The sequence below is a fragment of the Notamacropus eugenii genome, chromosome 6 (assembly GCF_028372415.1).
Source record: "Notamacropus eugenii isolate mMacEug1 chromosome 6, mMacEug1.pri_v2, whole genome shotgun sequence".
Taxonomy (NCBI): Eukaryota; Metazoa; Chordata; class Mammalia; order Diprotodontia; family Macropodidae; genus Notamacropus; species Notamacropus eugenii.
In genome coordinates this window covers 259,820,143-259,838,573 of record NC_092877.1, presented here as the reverse complement: position 1 = coordinate 259,838,573, position 18,431 = coordinate 259,820,143, and the positions used below count along the sequence as shown (strand labels likewise).

Here is an 18,431-nt window from a genome sequence, read left to right as displayed (position 1 = left end):
TTTGATATTTTAATATTTCAATTACATTTAATATTTCAATCACATGTTATAAGCTAATTGATACAAATAAGTAAAATTAGGTTAACAAAACTACAATTCAAAACTGGCCTATGTTACATAATAATGTATCATAAACATAAAAGTCCTTTAACATACAAGAATTAACTGCTGGACCCAGAAGTTGGAGGCACGTTGAAGGAATTCTTAATTTCTTGAGCCCTTGGTTTGAAAAGCTACTGATTTTAGACTGGATTCCCTTTACAAGTATGACCCTGAAAATTCACAGAGGAAGAAATTATTTTGAATTTTTTATTCAAAAATATCACATATATTGTCTGAATAATCATCAATTCTGAATTAGTGAGAGGTTTTACTATAATATTAGAAGACTATGCTAAATAGTCTAAAATGCTAAATGTTTTAGATCAAATTCTCAAACTCTATCTGCATGAACGAATAGATTTTAAAAAACTGTCACGATTTTTTAAACTTTACCCAGAATTTTAAAAAAAACTTTTAGTCCAAATAATCTTCACTTTTGTACACTGTGAGTGGAAGAGGTGAAACTAGATTGGGTAAAAATGAAAAAAGTAGTCCAAAAGAGAACTAGATTGAGGGATAAAAGTGAAGAAATTTTACAGACATATTATCTGTTAAACTATAAAATTATTTAAATACAAAAAAGAAGTCTGCTTATATGTGGAAATATAAATTGCTTTCATATAGTTTTACCTGTGTTAACATTGCAAATCTTTATTATATATAGTAAGAAAAACCGATTTTCTGAATTAGTTTTCTTTCTTTCATTTTGAAATTAAAATTAACATCAAATACCCCAATACGGAAATTTAAACATTAAAAAAGGCTAACCATGGAATTATTCTGGAAAAAAAGTAATGGCTAAAAGCTACATCTGATGATGACTAGGAGTTAGAATTTACTACTTATGGCATAAAACTACATGGTTTATAATATTTTTTCAAGTATACTAAAAATAGCCTTCTATACTTATCTATGTTTAACTTGTTAACAGTATTAAAATTTTTAAAAGTCTTCATTATCATTAAATATACTTTAAAAATCTATTTAAATATGACATTTATGGCATTATAAGAATTTGTATTTACAATTCCTACTACTTAAAAATTTACAATAAAGTAGCTATAATAGCAGGGATCAAAATAGTTCAGTTGTAAGTATGAATAAAAAAGTCAGGAATCAAAAACTAAAATTTATGAAAATGGGATTGATTTTTTTAATTGACTATGGGAAAAGAGTTAATAAATGTTTAAGAGTATTATTTTTAAGTATGAAGAGAAAGGAGCATAAAATAAAAGGTTGGATAGTTTTCAAACTGAATACAACAACTCTCAAATACTCTAGAAGTTAATGTAGCAACATAGTCTCCAGTTTAAAAAGACCAGAGTTATCTCTTTAAATACTAAACAAAAATTCTCCCCCCTTCCTTCCCATCACTGCCTGGAGTATTCCACTCAGTATCTCATAAAACAGTCTACTTCATTTTTGGATAGTTCTGGTTATGAGAAGTTCTTCCCCATGTTTAACCAAAAGCAGATTTCCTTAAGTTTAGTAATACAACCCTGTGAGACGGGTAGTACAAACAACACCATCACCAACATTAAAGATGGGAATCCTAAGGCATCCTAAGTAATTGACTAGGGATACAAGGTTAGCAAGGTCAGATTCAAGATTCAAACTCATTTCTCCCGACTAAAACAAAATCTAGGAGTCTGTTCATAAAAGCATGTTCCCTTCTCCCAATTATTTAGTTTGATTCCCCCCTCGAGGAAATTAAATATTCTGAAAGTTATAGCTTACCTCATTTTCTCTTTTCTAAGCTAAATGGCACCAGTTCCTTTAGCCAATTCTTAGGTAATATGATTTTAAAACTATGCTATGTCTTCTGAAAACTGCAATATATTGTCAATGTACTGTCTAAAAGGTAGTGGTCAGTACCATTGCAGAGGATGGAAGAACTATTTTTTCCTTAATTTATGACTATATTTCTATTAATGAGGCCTAACAGAGTAATTAGGGTTTTTTTGTTAGCCATATAACAATGTTGATTCACATTTGACTATTCACAAGTACAAATTGAATCTTTTCTGCATAAATTTTTGTTAAGCCAGGTTTCAGCCTATAATTGTGCAGTTATTTTACTGAACCCACATTTAAGAATTTATATTTATTCCTGCCACGTTGTGTTTTAGTTTTGGCATATTATATAAAATAATTTAGGTCATAATTATTTCATGAAACATTATGTATCAATACTAGCTTTGTGCTATTTGATTATTTAATAATTGTATTTTCTATGACTTTCGTCACATCACTGATAAAAATGGTAAATAACAGAACAGGATAAAGGACAGAATTCTGTGACATGTTTTTGGAGAGCTTGAGAATGATAATGGACTATTTACCGATCCCATTTGTACACAGTTTTCCAGCTAACTAAAAATCAACCTTTTTATACTGTTGTATAAAGTCTGTATTTTTGTACCTTATCTACATAGATATCATAGAATCAGGATTTGAAAGAGAACTCAAGTGGTCATATTCTCCAGATTAAATCTGAAAAAAAAAATCCCTATTATAGCATATTTGACAAGCAGTTATCAGCAGTTGCTTGAAAACCTCCAGTGAAAAGGAAACCACTATATCTTGATGCAAACCATTCTACTTTTAGGAAACTCTAAATGTTCAAAAGCATCTTCCGACATAAATCTTAAGTTTGTCTCTGTGTTATTTCCACCCATTGCTCCTGGTTTTACCCTCCAGAACTAGAGAGAACAAGTCAAATTCATCTTGTTTGTGGCAGGCCTTCAAGTTTTTGAAGGGAGGTATCATGTCCTGCCCAAGTCTTCTCTTCTTTAGGATAAACATCCCTGGTTTCTTCAAACTATCCTCTTATGACATGTATTTAAGGCCCTTTACCATTCTGGTTACATTCATGTATAGAGATGTATGTGTATATGCATACGTGTATAAATACAATCTTGAAACTATCAACTTTCCCTTTTTGAAAACTGAGGGATGAACTACTTTCAGTCTCCTAAAAACTCTTCCTATAACCTCAATTGTTCAAAGGAGAGTTGATAACTCCTAATTTATATCTGCAACTTATTTCAGCCCTCTAAGATGTAAATAATCTAAGCATAGATGTTTTAACTAATTTAAAACTTGGTCCTCAAATCCCTTTTTCACTATGTTTGGACTACCTTTTCCACTGAAGATTATTCTTGGTTGAGAAAACAAAAGCAAAATTAAAGCTGAGTAATTCTGTTTTCTCTTTGTTAACATTACAACCATTTATCCTGAGCTGATGTTGTATATCTCATAATAAATGGTCTTTTTAAAAGAAATATATTTTAGACCTTTCCTAATATAATTGTTACTTGCATGTATATTTAACGCACACATACATATCATGGAAAACAAAATTAAAATTGGTTCTTTTCCCAAATATGTGAAACAGAACATGTGGAAATATTCCAGTCCGGGATCTAGTCTCAGTTCTTCCACTAATAAGCTGCACGACCTTGGTAAAGTCACTGACATCTTTGGATCTTAGTTCTTAAACTTGTAAAGTGAGGCAATAATTAAGATCTATAAAGTCTTTTTCAATTCTAAAATTCTATGGCAACTATTCTATATATACACACAAAAAAAGGGTCCTGAACTTGGGTAGCACCAGTTTTAAAATTTTCATTAGACTACAAATAATTCTGACAATCATGGCATAGTGGATAGGGATCTGACCTTTCAACCAGGAAGACCTACTAGCTTCAAGTCCTGCCTTTGACACAAACTGGTTATGGGACCCTGGTCAACTTATTAGTGTTCTAGGAAGCTCTCTAAGTCTATAAGTTGCAGAGATTGGTACCAACCTGTATTGGTAGACAGAGATGCTTCACCTATGAATTCCCTATGTCAAAGAAACTATAGGTCCAGTACCAGTCTCTATCCAGGTACTATCCAGTACCAGTCTGGAAACATGTAAATTTTCTTAAATTCAGGTTTATAGTACATAACAGGTTCAGTCATCAGGAGTATTTTGACTATTTTAGCATTATTATGTTTCTCTATTTTTATACTAAATTAGTTTTTAAAAAAAAAATCCAGTCTTAATCTTGGGCTACACATATGATAATATATAACTGAGAAAACAAAAAGCTCAACTGGGCTTTTCATCCTACACAAAAATATTAAGTGCAATTAAGTGCATGTTCAAGGAACTGCACATAAAAATAATCTTGGGAAGCAGAATAGTATAGCATAAAGTGTACTGCATTTAGAGCCGGACAACCAACTAGTCTTCAGTTTCTTGGCTCCTTGCTAACCTATTTGGTAGTATACATGTATGAATATATGTAAACATGCACACATGTGCATCTGTGTACATGTATATACATATACATATATACCAATGAATGAATATCCATTGCATAGTGCATGTGAGTGCATGCAAGTGAATGCATATGTGTATGTGTACCAATATGTAGTTTATGCATTCATGTAGCATGAATATCATACTCATTATTACAAATGATAATATACCCGTCATATCTATTCAGATATATGATCATGACTACAAAGCCCAAATGCTGCTTATATGAATGGAAAGCTTCTATGCTATCACGGTGGCAGCATCATTACTAATATCTTTAAATGATAACTCAATGTCATTTTGTATAACGTTTTAAAATTTAGTGCTGTTTCATCACTGTGAGAAACAAATGAACTTTGCCACAGAATATGCAAAATATGGCTATAACTGTTTACTACTAATCTGCCAGAAGCATTTTTAGGGAAATTTAGATTTTGATAATTGATTGTATTCCGAACTTTTTTCTCAAGCAAAATCAGAAAAATTATTCATTGTTGAAATAGAAAAATGTGCTGTTTGTAAGGGATTTTTTTTTGAAAAGGGGATTTTAGAAAAATATTTCTAAAACAATTTTGAAACTACATTTAAAATTAGCTAATGGCATGTGTAGTTGAATTCCCTGTCTATCTGAGTATCAAAATGGTCTCTTGTTACCAAGGGCAAACCACAAACTCTTATGCTTTAACCTTATGCTGTGATCTTTGCTTTGCTATATATGTATGTGTGTGCATACACATATATATGTACATACACAAACATATATACATACACACATATGAGGGGAGTGGACCAGATAGTTTCTTAGATTTCTTCAAGTTTTCACATTCTATATCTTTTCTGAAGCTTATAAAAGCCTCCAAAAAAAATTATTAAATATTTTGGGAACCCATTCCAAACATTTGACCTACATATCCTGTCCTGAATGAAAAAATAGCAGAGCATAAGAAGTTTTAATCATCTTTATAATATGATTTTAACACAAAACAGTAAGTTTGTGAATATAAAACCAAAACTGTGGGTGGACACAGTGGCTGGTTGGGAGAAAAATGTGAATAAGAGAGTGGGGAATGGTCCAGAGGTCCAAGGAATATTTCAATCCAATTCCAATCCAAGTGAATTACTCTTCCACTAAATTTTTACATTCTCATATACTATATTTCTTCAATGTTGGTAGGTCTAAGGTTAATGAATGCTAAATCATACACAACTGGGTTGTTAAATCATAAGGTAATCCTTAGTAGCATTTTAAATGTGACTGAGTGGTTATAAAAATATTTACCTATCCAATTTTAATATCTCATATATTCTAAAATCCCATTACACTATAATTCACCACAGAACAGATATCAATATAATATAAATCTTTTTGGAACCTGAGGGATTCTATTACTGGCATAGAAAGTGGACCTCATCATAAGGCAGGCCCAGGCATGAAGCCCAAAGACAGGATATTATAGGACACCTAGGATATAATAGTCCAGGATTTTACTGTATTTATAGATTACTCCTAAAAGAGAAAATAGATGAATGACACATGATGTTAAAAATAGACAGTTGTACACTTTCTAGCTGTGCTTTAGGTCTCAATTACAGAATTTCATTTGAAAATGCCATGTTCAGGCCAAATAATAAAAGTATTTGTATAAGAAACTGTCATTTAAATGAATAAAACACCAGCTTCTGCATTTACTTAACTATAGGCAAAGTTAAGTAAGAACTCTTCATGGAAATAAGCTAAATGTAATAAAAATGCTAAGATCTTTTACAGAAGTATAAAAGGCATAGAAAAGGGACACAATTCTGAAAATAATTTACAATAATTACATTTTAAATGCCACAGCTCCATAAAAGACAGTGTAGAGAAGCAGAGAGATTTGAACTTAGAATCCAGAAGATATGGGTTTGAATTCTATTTCTGTTACTAGCCATCTGATCATTGGCAAATCACTTAAACACCGAAACTCATTTTCCTTATCTGTAACAAGGCTGCTGCTGTGAGGCTGAAATGAAGTAGATATATAAAACATTTTGCAAACTTTAAAGTCCTATAGAAACAAAAGCTATTTTAATTACAAATTTTAAATTATATTAGAATAATGATTATTTCCAGAACACTGGATGAGTAAACAGAGAAATATACAACTAATCACATAACATACCTCTATCTGCATTAACTGGACCTAGATATTTTAAAAACTATTAATATATTTTCTTGGCTTTGAATCACAAATTTAGTTTTAATAATGATAAATTTCAAGTAAAAATTTTTTTAAATGGAGTTAATTTAACTCCTAACGTAGCCTATTTTAGCAAAAACAATCATAATCAATCTATTCCTATATACTGCATGTCTTTTTTTTTATATTTTGTGCTTTAGTTTGCTGTGTTTATTTAAGAAACACTTGTTAAGTACTCTTTGCTATGTACAGTTTATCTTCTAAATTACAAGAACTCTATTAAAAAAATCTGGGAAACCCTAGGATTTGTTATCTTTCACCCAAACTGCAGGTCCAGAACAGTTTCACTGCTTTAAAGATTACTTTCCTGAATTCAGCTGGTTCCGGATTTGTGAATACTAAAATGTTTCAGGGGAATCCATGTTTAATCTAGTCCCCCAGGATAACAACAGAACATCCAAGCAACAAGATGATTCTGATTTACCAGATCTCTAAAGTACCCAACACATTTCCACAACGGGTCTCCAGTTGTAGAAGTAGGTCAGAGCATATTTCTTTAATGCCTTCCAGCCCAATCATCCATAATCCAGGGAATATTTCAGAAATTCTACAGTGTATAAGTAAGTAATCCCCAGCATCAGCTTATGTCTCATTGCACATGACCTCCTCCCACCAACATGGTTGCCACCTATAGAGACATCGAGTTATTCTAATACCTATTTTAATGAACTTTAAAATATCATATTTGCAGGTTTATTGTGCTAGTATATTTTTTAATATTTATGAAAGGAAACTCTTCTAATTTCTGCGTTTTCTGGACATTTAATATTTTTCCCAAATAATTTCATGTAAATTTTAAAATTTGCTCTATCCATATGTATGATTTGTTGAAATGAATTTGAAAGCCATAATTAAATGCCCCATATTTTTTACTGTAATCGTCATTTTATGGAATTTATTTCCCTAAATTTATATATAAAACATATATTCTATTTTTGCATACATCCAATGTTCACTTATATTGTTGATTTAGATGGGTGTATCCTGTCTCCCTTAAACTAAGAAAAATCTTCTTGTTTTAGTGATCCTTAATCAATAAAGCAGAATCATATGTGTGAATAAATTTAGGCATCTACATACACAGAACTCATGTGTGTACTTTATTGAGGTTTTATATATTAAAATCAATACCTTAGTAACTTTGAAGAAAATCAACAGCATGCAAATAAGAAAAATGAAGACAGTGAAATGCCAGACTTTAGTCACCTAGGAGTGAATTACACAGACACAAAAACCAGAAAATAGTGATCATTTCCTTCACCAACACTTAACTTTGTGAAACTTGGGAAGAAAAGGAGAAGCAAAAAAAGACACATGATAAAATGGCTTTATCAAAGAAAACTAAAACATGAAATAAGAAAACATGATATTTGCAAAGTTTTTAGAGCAGCTTAGCATTTTCCGTGCTTTCTTTCTCCTCAGGTTAAATAGGAAGGACAGAAGTGAAGCAGGAGGATCAGTTTTGTGCATATCTCCAAGAATAAAATTAGGCAAATGGAAGAAACGACTAGGAGATGGGGCAAATGCCCCACCCTGGTCAGTAAGGAAGACCAAATACCTTTGTGCTTGTCCCGTTTATGCTTTAGTTGTGCTGGATGGGGTCTGAGTCTGGCTAGAGCCTGTTCTCGATGGTTCATAAAAATAGGACCAGGAAATACATGGGGGCCTGAGGAGAAACATTTTGCATATACATGGAAAAGCTCACAAAATGGAAACACTGAATTGAACAAAAGTAATTGCAACTTAAAAGTATGAAAAAGGACTCCTCTTCATTTATGGGGCTGGAAAATCTATCTCCACCCCTTTTTATCCCATTCCAACCCCCACCCTCATCATCTAATTGGGCAGATGATTTAAGTTCAGGTATTTAAAACATTTTCCCCAATATTTATATATATGCAGTTATATACATGTAATTTAAATATAACAAAGTATATTACTTTGAATAAAATTTAATTTTGAATTGATTTGCCAAAAGCTCATAATTTCTTAGCTAAGTCACTGAATTATAATAAAGTTTTCTGAAAATAAATGCCCATTTGAATGTATCTTTATGACCTTAGTTAAGTATAAACTTCACTCTTGGTGAAAATTCCATTTACATTGCCAAAGCAAATTTCATTTCTTTTGTGGAGAAGACAAGTTGATATTAGTGATAATAGTAAAATTTTCTGCACTTATCAACACTGATGACACAATCATTATTATATCAAGAATAAGAAGATATATCAACTGTCAAAAGATGCTATTAAGATTTTTCTAAAAAAAATGCTCAACTCTATTAACGAATTTGTAAAATATGAATAAGGTATCCCAAAAAGTCTTAGAGCATTTTAAAACTTTAGGAGCTTTAAAACACATTAAGACTTCTGGGACACCAGATAAGAACACAACTAAAAGAAACAAATGAAAACAAAAAGGCATAATCATTGTACTGGCCACACAAATCCATATGGTATTTTAAATGCTGCAATAGCCACAATATGGGCTTTCCCAAATATAGACTCTATACCTACAATGAAGTTTCTTTGACAGTATAAAAAGAAAAAGGATATATCGAAAAATAACAATTATTTTTCACAAGTAGCTATGGTAACCTGAAGATGACTAAACTATGACTTTTTCCTCTCCCTTTCTTTTTTCTTCCCTATCTTCTTCTTTTATTCTATATCAAAATCAGATTTATACAGGTAGGACAAAGGGAGAGGAAGCTGTTGGAAGGATGTGCCAATATTCCTGCTAACATTGTATACTTTTATTCTACGTGCATTTTTAATGGGTATGGCGATATTTAGATAAAGCTATACAAAATCTATCTGAAAAAGATATAGGGTGTCCCAAAAGTCTGAAAGCCCTATTATTCTATACTAAATATCATATACTTTTAAAGATAAAAACTTACTTCCCCCTAAAAATTAACCAAGCATGAACACATTTTCTTTCTTTTTTCTCTCTCCCTCCCTCCCTCTTTTTCTTATGTACACGCACACACACACACACACACACACACACACATATTTCAGTGTATTTCTGATCCCATTTACGTATTCTCTCCCTCAGTACAAATTGTGATTCATATTCATGAAGAGCCTTCTTCCACAAAGTATCCACTCAACATAATCCATTTCCACTGAGTCTACATATTTTATGGATGTCAAGGGGAACACTCAGGTTGTCCATCTATTTTTTGTTGCTTTTGTCATGTGATCAGCCTATCTTCTTTCTGGATGAAACATTTCCTCTATACTATCCCTTACATTATACCACTATACTACATGTAAGTTGCCACTGGAAACATGCTGCTGCATCCTTTAGTACTCACCACTTCTCTCTTCATTACCTTTCACATTGCTTATGATTTTAATTCTTTGACTATAATAAAATTTGCAAACTTAAGGCAACACCCACAAAAAAATTTAAATGGATTTTGGCTTAAGGAGCAATATGAGAAAACACTGAACATTTTCACAAATGCAATTTTCTGTTCTCTTCTTTTTATTTCTGGGCACGTCACTAAGTGCAGGACAGATGTGTATATGCATACATATATACATACATGTGTATGCTCACACACACACACACACACACATACCCCAAACCCACACTCAATGGAACTGCCTGCCACAGTTTAGATAAAAGACAATTTTCAACAGGTACTCAACAAGTACTTATTAAGCAGCTACTACACATAAGGTACTCTGCTAGGTTCTGGGGATACAAATATAAGTAATGAAATAAGCCTTACTCAAAAGGAGTTAATACATCTAATCAGTTTCCTATATGGATTGTGATGCTGACTTCTCAATTAAACATATCTTTCATTAAGGCCCTGGAATGTTATGGGGTGTAATGCAATCAACACAATATCACGCATAAATAAAAGTAACTGTAGGATCTTATCATCTATAGGGAAAACATCTATTTGGGTCCAGTGTAGATTGTACAGTGGCAAACAGTTTTACCTTTTCAGTGCTCTGCTATTAATAACTAGGAGTTACTGTATCCATATGGTTATTTACTCTGTCCACTTCGGGACACCGAAACCACACACAAACATATGAAAAGGACAAGATGATACCCTGTTAAAATTGCTATGATGATCTAATAAAATCAAAAATTAGTTGCAACAATTATTATTTTCCAGATAAAGTATGTCTGTTACCAAGTTATAAAATAAAAGTCTTAAAACAGTTAATTTTTAGCAAAAACAAAATAAATAAAATTTATTTTGACTAATGAAAAAATATAAATTAATGTTTGGAAGGTGTAAATAATTTCACAAATAAATGGTAGAATTATTATTGCTATTATAAGATCACTTTTTACCACCATTTAGAATTTAATGTAGTTTTTAAGGGCATTAGTTTTTCCTCTGAAGAATCAAGAACACATAGTCTTTAGACAGTTTATTTCTAAAATTTAAGCAGAGTTCTGTCTTCTTAGAGCAAACACATGACGTTTCCTTAATGAAACGTTCAATCTGAAAGCACTGCAAGCTACTTAGAAGTCTGTAGGGAGTAATGTTAAGACTACAGAATTTAGAAGTCAGGAAGACTTTGGGAAAAAATTCTACCACTGATATTGGTTGTGTGACTATGGATGAGTCATGTAACCTCTCTGAGTTTCGGTTTCCTCTTCTACAAAGTGATGATGATAATACTTACAGAAGCTATCTACAATGAAGATCAAATGAGATAATGCTATTGCTACTAACAGTAGAAATAATAATAATAATATTAGTATATATTTACCATTATTCCAATCTGCCCCCATTTAAAGTTATAATTATATAAAATGTAGTCAGTGGTTTCAGTTCAATGGAAATAAATAATGCACATTCAAATAATGCAATCACTTCACAGGATTCATTATTAATGCTAATTGAAAACTATAGATATTGCACTTCAAAGTTTGCAAAGTGCTTTTAGTTACAGTATTTCATTTGATCCTGACAACAATCCTATGGAGGTGATGCCATAGGTTTCAATTATGTAAAGTGCTACATAAATGTCATCTGATTTTCATCATTACCAGAAATTAGTTGCTTAAAGCAAAAACAAATTCATTAAGATTGTAGACCTGCATTTTCTCTTCTAAAGGTCCAAATTCAACCATCCTGGACAAATGAGATCTCTCCTTCACCAACACATTAGTCAAACTCAGTTGTTCCTGTTTTGGCCAGAAACCCTGAGGGTCTTTGCTTCCCAGACTAATTTTTTTTTTTTTGGACTAGGTAAAAGAGTCCATTCTTTGCCTCATTTCTTACCTAGACTTAATCACCGAATAGGCATTGCCTCAGTCAAAATGAGACCTGGGAAAGACCTTACCTCAAAAAGGCCAAGGTCTCCCACTGTATCTGGGTGGTCGTGGTGTTGGGGAGAGCTCCAGTTATCCTGATCTATATCTTGTCATCGGACCCAGATGGCTCCAGAGGAGAGAGTGACTTTGCACAGCCCTCCCTCACTTAAATAGGATTCACGTGCAACTCATGGCGTCATGGCATCGCGCCCCCTCATGTCATGGTCCTCTTCAAGAATAATGGACAAACAACAACCTGTGAGCAGTAGTAGTGGTCCCCATGGGGACTCAAATGGCCAATTCTAGTTGGGTAACACAGCTTCCTTCCTCCTCTCCCTCTGTCCACAAATGGAGTGATAGCTTTACCTGTGGGTGCTCTTCCCAAAGGAATGTAAATTTTGATCACTTAAACCTCACAAGATATCTTGGAATTTATAAGCTAGATTTCTTTCTTAAAAATCATGCCTTAAACCCAAATCACTCTGGCTCTTATTGACGGCCAATAGTAGGCCTCAGCCCAAGCTTCACTTGGTCATTGTTTGAGCCCTGATGGTTCAGAGTGAGTGTAAATACCAGTGGTTTCTGTTTTCGCCAGAAAACCTGAGAATCTTCCCCTCTCAGACTGATTTTTTTTTTTAACTAGGCAAAAGAAGTCCTTCTTTGTCTCATTTCTTCCTTAGCCTTAATCACTGAAAGGGCATTGCTTCAGTCAAAGGGAAACCTGGGAAAGATTTAAGCTTAAAGAGGCCAAGGTCTCCTAGTGCAGCCAAAGATCTCCAGTCATTCTAGTCTTCTATCTTTCCACTGGACCCAGACGGCTCTGGAGGAGAGGGAGGCTGATGACTCTGCACATCCCTCCCTCACTTAAATGCGATTCCCCTTCAAGTCATGGTATTACCTTCCTGATGTCATGGTCCTCTTTGAAAACAAAGGACAAAAACAAGTCAAACCCAACAGTCCACTTTCAAAATCCCAACACCGACCCAAAGAAAGTCAATCAGATGATAAACTCACTTCCTAACTTTACTGAGGACACTGAAGCCATTTCTCTTGCCTCTTTTCTTCCTACATTCCACAGCCTTAAACTGTTTTTAAAAATGCTTTCCTCTGCTGTTCTATGTTCAAAGAATGAAACGGCCTTCCTTCTTATCAAGGCTAACCGTTCTACTCACGGATTCTATCCTTTTCACTCCTGTTCCTCCAGGAGCTTATCTGACTGATCAGTGGCTCATAGGTTTTGAAACTGGAAGGGTTTTAGAGGTCACAAAGTCCAACCTTCTCATTTTACAGAAGAGGAAACTGACTTACCCAGGGACACATAGCTACTCACCGTCTCAGGTCTTCCTGACAAGGCCAGTGCTACTTTCAACTCCTCAAGGTCCTTAACCATCTTAATTGCCTTTCTCTTAAAATGTCCTTAAAATCTAGAACTAAATGCAATACTACATATGTGCTACGACTAGGATGAAATACACGATCCTTTCAAATACTGGATACGTCAATATAGCCTAAATTCAGTAACAATAATTTTCAGATAATGGCTTCCAATAACGATGTTTTGATGAAATAATAAAAGATATTTCAAAGGGCCATGTTTGACCTATCAACTTTTCTAGATAAAATACTTAAATAGAAATAAAGTAACTGCTAAATATATTGATGCAAATTAGAAAAATATTAAATTTGGTTTGTAGGAAAATATTTTTTAATTGACAAACATTTTCATCACATTTTAAAAATAAAAAAAATTATTACTTAAAATTCAGTATGCATTACTTTGGTTTTTTTAGAAAAATCCATCATTTACAAGTCTAAAATGAACTATCTGTATCATGGATCATTTAAAGTATTAAAACTGGGATTCAATTTGCATGTACAATAAGTTATAAAAATTCTTTTTACATTTCAAATTTAACTTGAATTCTCTCACAATACTACCAAGTTTTGTTTTTATAACTAAAATTCGACTTTACCTTTCATTTGTAGATACTCAGTTGTCCTATTTTCTCTAACCACATTGTCAGGTATTATTCATTCTGCAAATTCCTTGTTAATTTAGATCTCAGAGTAACTCAGTCTTATACAATGCTTGCTAATATGTGAAATTTGGATATTTACTGAGAAGTGAACTCTTTCTTTTTTGGTAAAATCAAAATTGTGAAAAGAAACGCAGGCTAGATAATAATAAAGTTAGCCAAGACAATCTATGAAGTTTGGCAAGGAGCAAATCTAGTAGCTAGACTTAACAAACAGTCATTAAAGAGTCCCATCAACTTGGAGCTAGATATGTGGGGAAGAGTTCCAGGGATCTCCTCTGTGCTTTTGGCCCCACACTGTTGAATACTTCTGTCAGTAAAACAGATAAAGAAAAGACAGCTTTTTATTAAATTTTCAAACAGAATGAAGGTAAGACAAATAAGCAGAGATGACAAAATCAAGACAAAAAGTATTTTGACAGACCAGAACACTGAACTGAATTTAGTAAGAGAAAATCTGATAGGGATAAGTGTAAAGTCTTATACATGGCTTCCAAAAATCAATTTGGGGAAGATATGATTAGACTATTAGTAGATCGTATAAAAATAAGAGGATTTTATAATACTTTTTCTCTTCACCTCTGCAGTTTGGAACCCCTGGCACAACTCAAGTACCCTATCCTTCAAAGGACTTTTCCTGATCCCCTCAGTTGTTATTACTAACAACAGCATAGATTTAACACTTCAAAGCTTACAAAACTTTTCTTATGTCATCCTCAACATAACATCCTCAGAGGTTTAGACAGGTCAAAAGAAATTCCCTAGGTCACATAGTAAGTGTCTAAGATAGCATTTGTAATCTTATTGACTACATTCAGTCAAGCATTCTATTTCAGTACTGAATCAACCCAAGTGTTGTGGATTTATTTTGCATACATCTTGTATTACAACATGTTATATGCCAACAGTAGAATATAGGTTCTTTCAAGGTAGGGACTATCTCACTTTTGCAACTGGATCTCCAGTGTCTAGTTTAGTGCTAGGAAAATAGTAAATCCTTAATAAATGCTTGTTGATTGTGATTCAATAAATATTTATTCAGCATCTCATATGCCAGGCACTGTGTGAAGTGATGGATTGACTGATTGATAGTGGACAGTGTGCTAAGCCAGTCAAGTCAATTAATTCACACTTAAGCTAAATTGAGAGAGTATTCAACTCTCTCAACACAGTATTCAACCCTAGGGCCATGATATTACTGTCATATTATGCCCTCGTCAGACGGCATCTTAAGAACCATACTGTATTCTGAATAGGATATTTTAGGAAGTCCATTAATAAAGCATAGAATAATCAGTTAAGGACAACCAGAATGGTGAAAGGCCTAGAGTGTGATGTAAAGATTGGTTGAAGGACCTGGGGATGCTTAGCCTAGAGAAATGAGAACTAGATTCAAAGACCTCACACCTGGAAGAAGAGTTGTTATCAAAAAATGACCAGTCAGCATATGACAGCAAAACACCACCAAAAGGCAAATGAAAACTCAAGGCCAACAAACCATAGCACTGATTTTTTTTTTTTGAGTCTACTACCCATTACCTTTTTTTTTTTTTAAAGAAATTCCATCACTACCACCAGTATGTTTTACTAGAAAATATATCTAGGACTAAGATTTAGTAAATAGGCTTAAAATTGGATAAACTAAAATGATTCAACCAGACTTGAAGCAGCAGGACATCAATTTAAACAATTGACAAATGACTATGAAAACGAAATTTGCTCTCACACTATTGTTTTCAAGTAAAGAGTGTCTTTAATATATAACCTGTAAGGTCCTAAGTAAAAGAGAAAGTAGAGGATAGATTACTCCCATTCTTAGACAGTACTGTCTTCTTCAGAGAAAGTGCTATGCCAGCAATCATGCTTTTTAATACTGAACCAAGTAGAGATACCCCCAACATTTCAAACTACAACATTCAAATCAAAGCTTTCAGTATTTCCTATAGATTTAAAACAGAAAATAATCACAATGTTTTAGTGCAATTTGATTTTTCAAAAAACATCTTCCTTTTTAAAGAGCAAGCAAATATTTTAGGCAATTTACGCTAAATCAATTTTCTAATCACTAAAGTAGAAATGGAAGGAAGCGAACATCTTATTGGATCATAAATTTGGACTGGAAAGGGACTTAAGCCTCTCATTTTAAAGACGAAGAAACAGGCATATAGAGATTAAATGACTGGAATAGGTTGGCAGAATTTTGTTGAGAGAGTGTGTGAGGCAGGGTTTGAATTTCAGATTGCAGAGTTTAGTGTATTATCCACTATACCATGCTACATGAAAGGCATTCTTTATAATCTAGTACCTCTCTTACCATAAATTTGGACTTTTAGCAACGTGAGCCATGCAGAAGATAGCAATAAATCTGAAAGTAAATTAAATAGGCCACCGAGAAAAATAGTTGTCCCAGAAACTGTCTCACTTCTGCTTCTGTATTTGTGAGAGACTCGGTATGTATCTCTGAACATGTAAGTAAGAACTCAATGAACATTTTTCCACTCATTTCTAAAAAATACTTTTGCTCCCAAATTACTGAGCTACTCATAGACTGGCGGTTGGTTTGAACATGAGTGTAAAATAAGCTGACATTTTAAAAGCTTAGGTGACAACATATTGGGGGGAAGGAAAGAGAATATGGATCAAATATGGAGAAGTGAGGAAGGAGCCAGCAGAAATAGCAAAAGCAATTTGGGGATCAATGAGTTTGGGTGCCAAAAACATCACACCTATCTTCATGGTCCCTGAGTACATCCCTGTATTGTAATGCTTTATTTTTGGCTCTGGAGCAGAGATTTCATTTATATAAATAATACAGTGGGAAGAAACTTATTCTAGCAATAGCTGTTCTGCAACTTATTGGCTTAAAGAGCTGCCTGAAGAACTAAGAGGTTTACCCAGGTCACAAAGCCACAGGAGAACAGAACCCAGGTCAGTAATTGCAACAAAGTATTCAAATTATAGTTCATAATAATGACTTTGAACCGGTAAACACAGGTTGTTTCATGGTCAAAATAATGTTTAAAAGTAGAAGGTATATGTATAACACCTTTTAGAAAGACTTCAACAAAAATGGTTAAAATAAAAGTTTAGGTGCATAAAGGGGAAAGCTTCAGCTACCTACAAAATTAAAATACATGAACAGTCAATTTCCCAATAATTATAAGTAAATGAGTTGTTACTAAATTTCAAGGGCTATTGAGAAAGGAATTTTTAATACGATAAAAACACAACTTTCTGCAACTGATGTGTATATTTGCTAAATCAAATACAACAGTATAAAGAGAGCTTATTTAACATTTAAATGGGAAAAGAATGAATGACAATAATGCTTGGGGGCTCATGATGCATTTTATAAATTGTCATAAATAAGAAAACATACAACAGATGAAGTGAAGGAATGTTGCATTCTGAATACACTTATAAAATAAGTTAACTTATTTGAAGCACATTCTTTTTCATGCCAAAAAAAATAATTAAAATTACTTTGGTGAAGTAAAGAAACAAAGATTTTAGCATTAAACTAATTCAGTCAGCTTCATTCTGAGATTAACTAATTTTTACAGCATGTAAAAAGGAAGGTACAAAGGGAAGAAAAGTTTTATGGATGACAATTTACAATATTCTTTTTGCAGCTCATATCACTTATGAGGAAAATGAAGACCATCTAATGAGCACAGACATTTGAAGGCCCAACAGTAAAGTTTTAAAATTCCCTTATGTTCTCAAATTATAACTTTTTAAATCCGTAAAACACTTAACATACAACTACCCAAGCATTTAGAGAACTACAAATATAATGAGGCAAAAATATATTTTATTGTCACCATAACATTTTCTTTGAATTTAAGCATTTAAGAAACGTGACTTTGCATGAACTGGAAAATATTAATAACAATCTATTAATTAATCAATAGTTTAGTCACTATAGAACCAGAGTAATAACCTTAGTCTTTCAAATACATGTTTTACCACTTCTAGACATTTTTGGGAACTCTGCAACTAGACAGACAAGGTTTCTCTGCTTTCAAAAATAATGCATCACAGAGTTCAAAAGAAAATAAAATTTTACTACCTTAAAGGAGATAGGAGCTGTCACCAAGAATTGTTTCTTGAGATGATGTGACACACTGGAGGTTGCATTAAACTTTAACAACAAAGGTTCCATTTTAAACAAATATCTATGATATCAGGTATCAATAAATATGAATTTTGACAGTTTTATTTGTTGGGCAAGAAAACCCCAAACTAAATATAACTTATTTTTAATCCTCCTTGGGAAATATGCTTTGCAAATATTCACAACCATCTCACTTTGACTATCCTAGCACCATAAAATATTAAAAAAAAACAAACAAACTAAAACCTCCAAATCACTTTGAAATCAAGGGATATAGTTAGATGCCAATAGGATATGAAAACAGTAAATCTGTTTCTGAAAATAAAATTTGC

General features: G+C 32.9%; 1 protein-coding gene across 14 annotated transcripts in view; it reads right to left on the bottom strand.

The window, feature by feature from the left end:
* The window catches only part of MYCBP2 (MYC binding protein 2), a 317,910-nt gene that overhangs the window by 190,575 nt on the left and 108,904 nt on the right, over positions 1–18,431 (bottom strand). For 13 of the 14 annotated variants that reach the window (XM_072622185.1, XM_072622187.1, XM_072622188.1 and 10 more), the window contains exon 18: positions 8,207–8,314. The exons of the other annotated variant lie outside the window; for it this stretch is intronic. In XM_072622185.1, the coding sequence (XP_072478286.1) occupies positions 8,207–8,314 (108 nt within the window). The remainder of the gene's footprint in view (positions 1–8,206; positions 8,315–18,431) is intronic. 14 annotated transcript variants of the gene reach the window in all.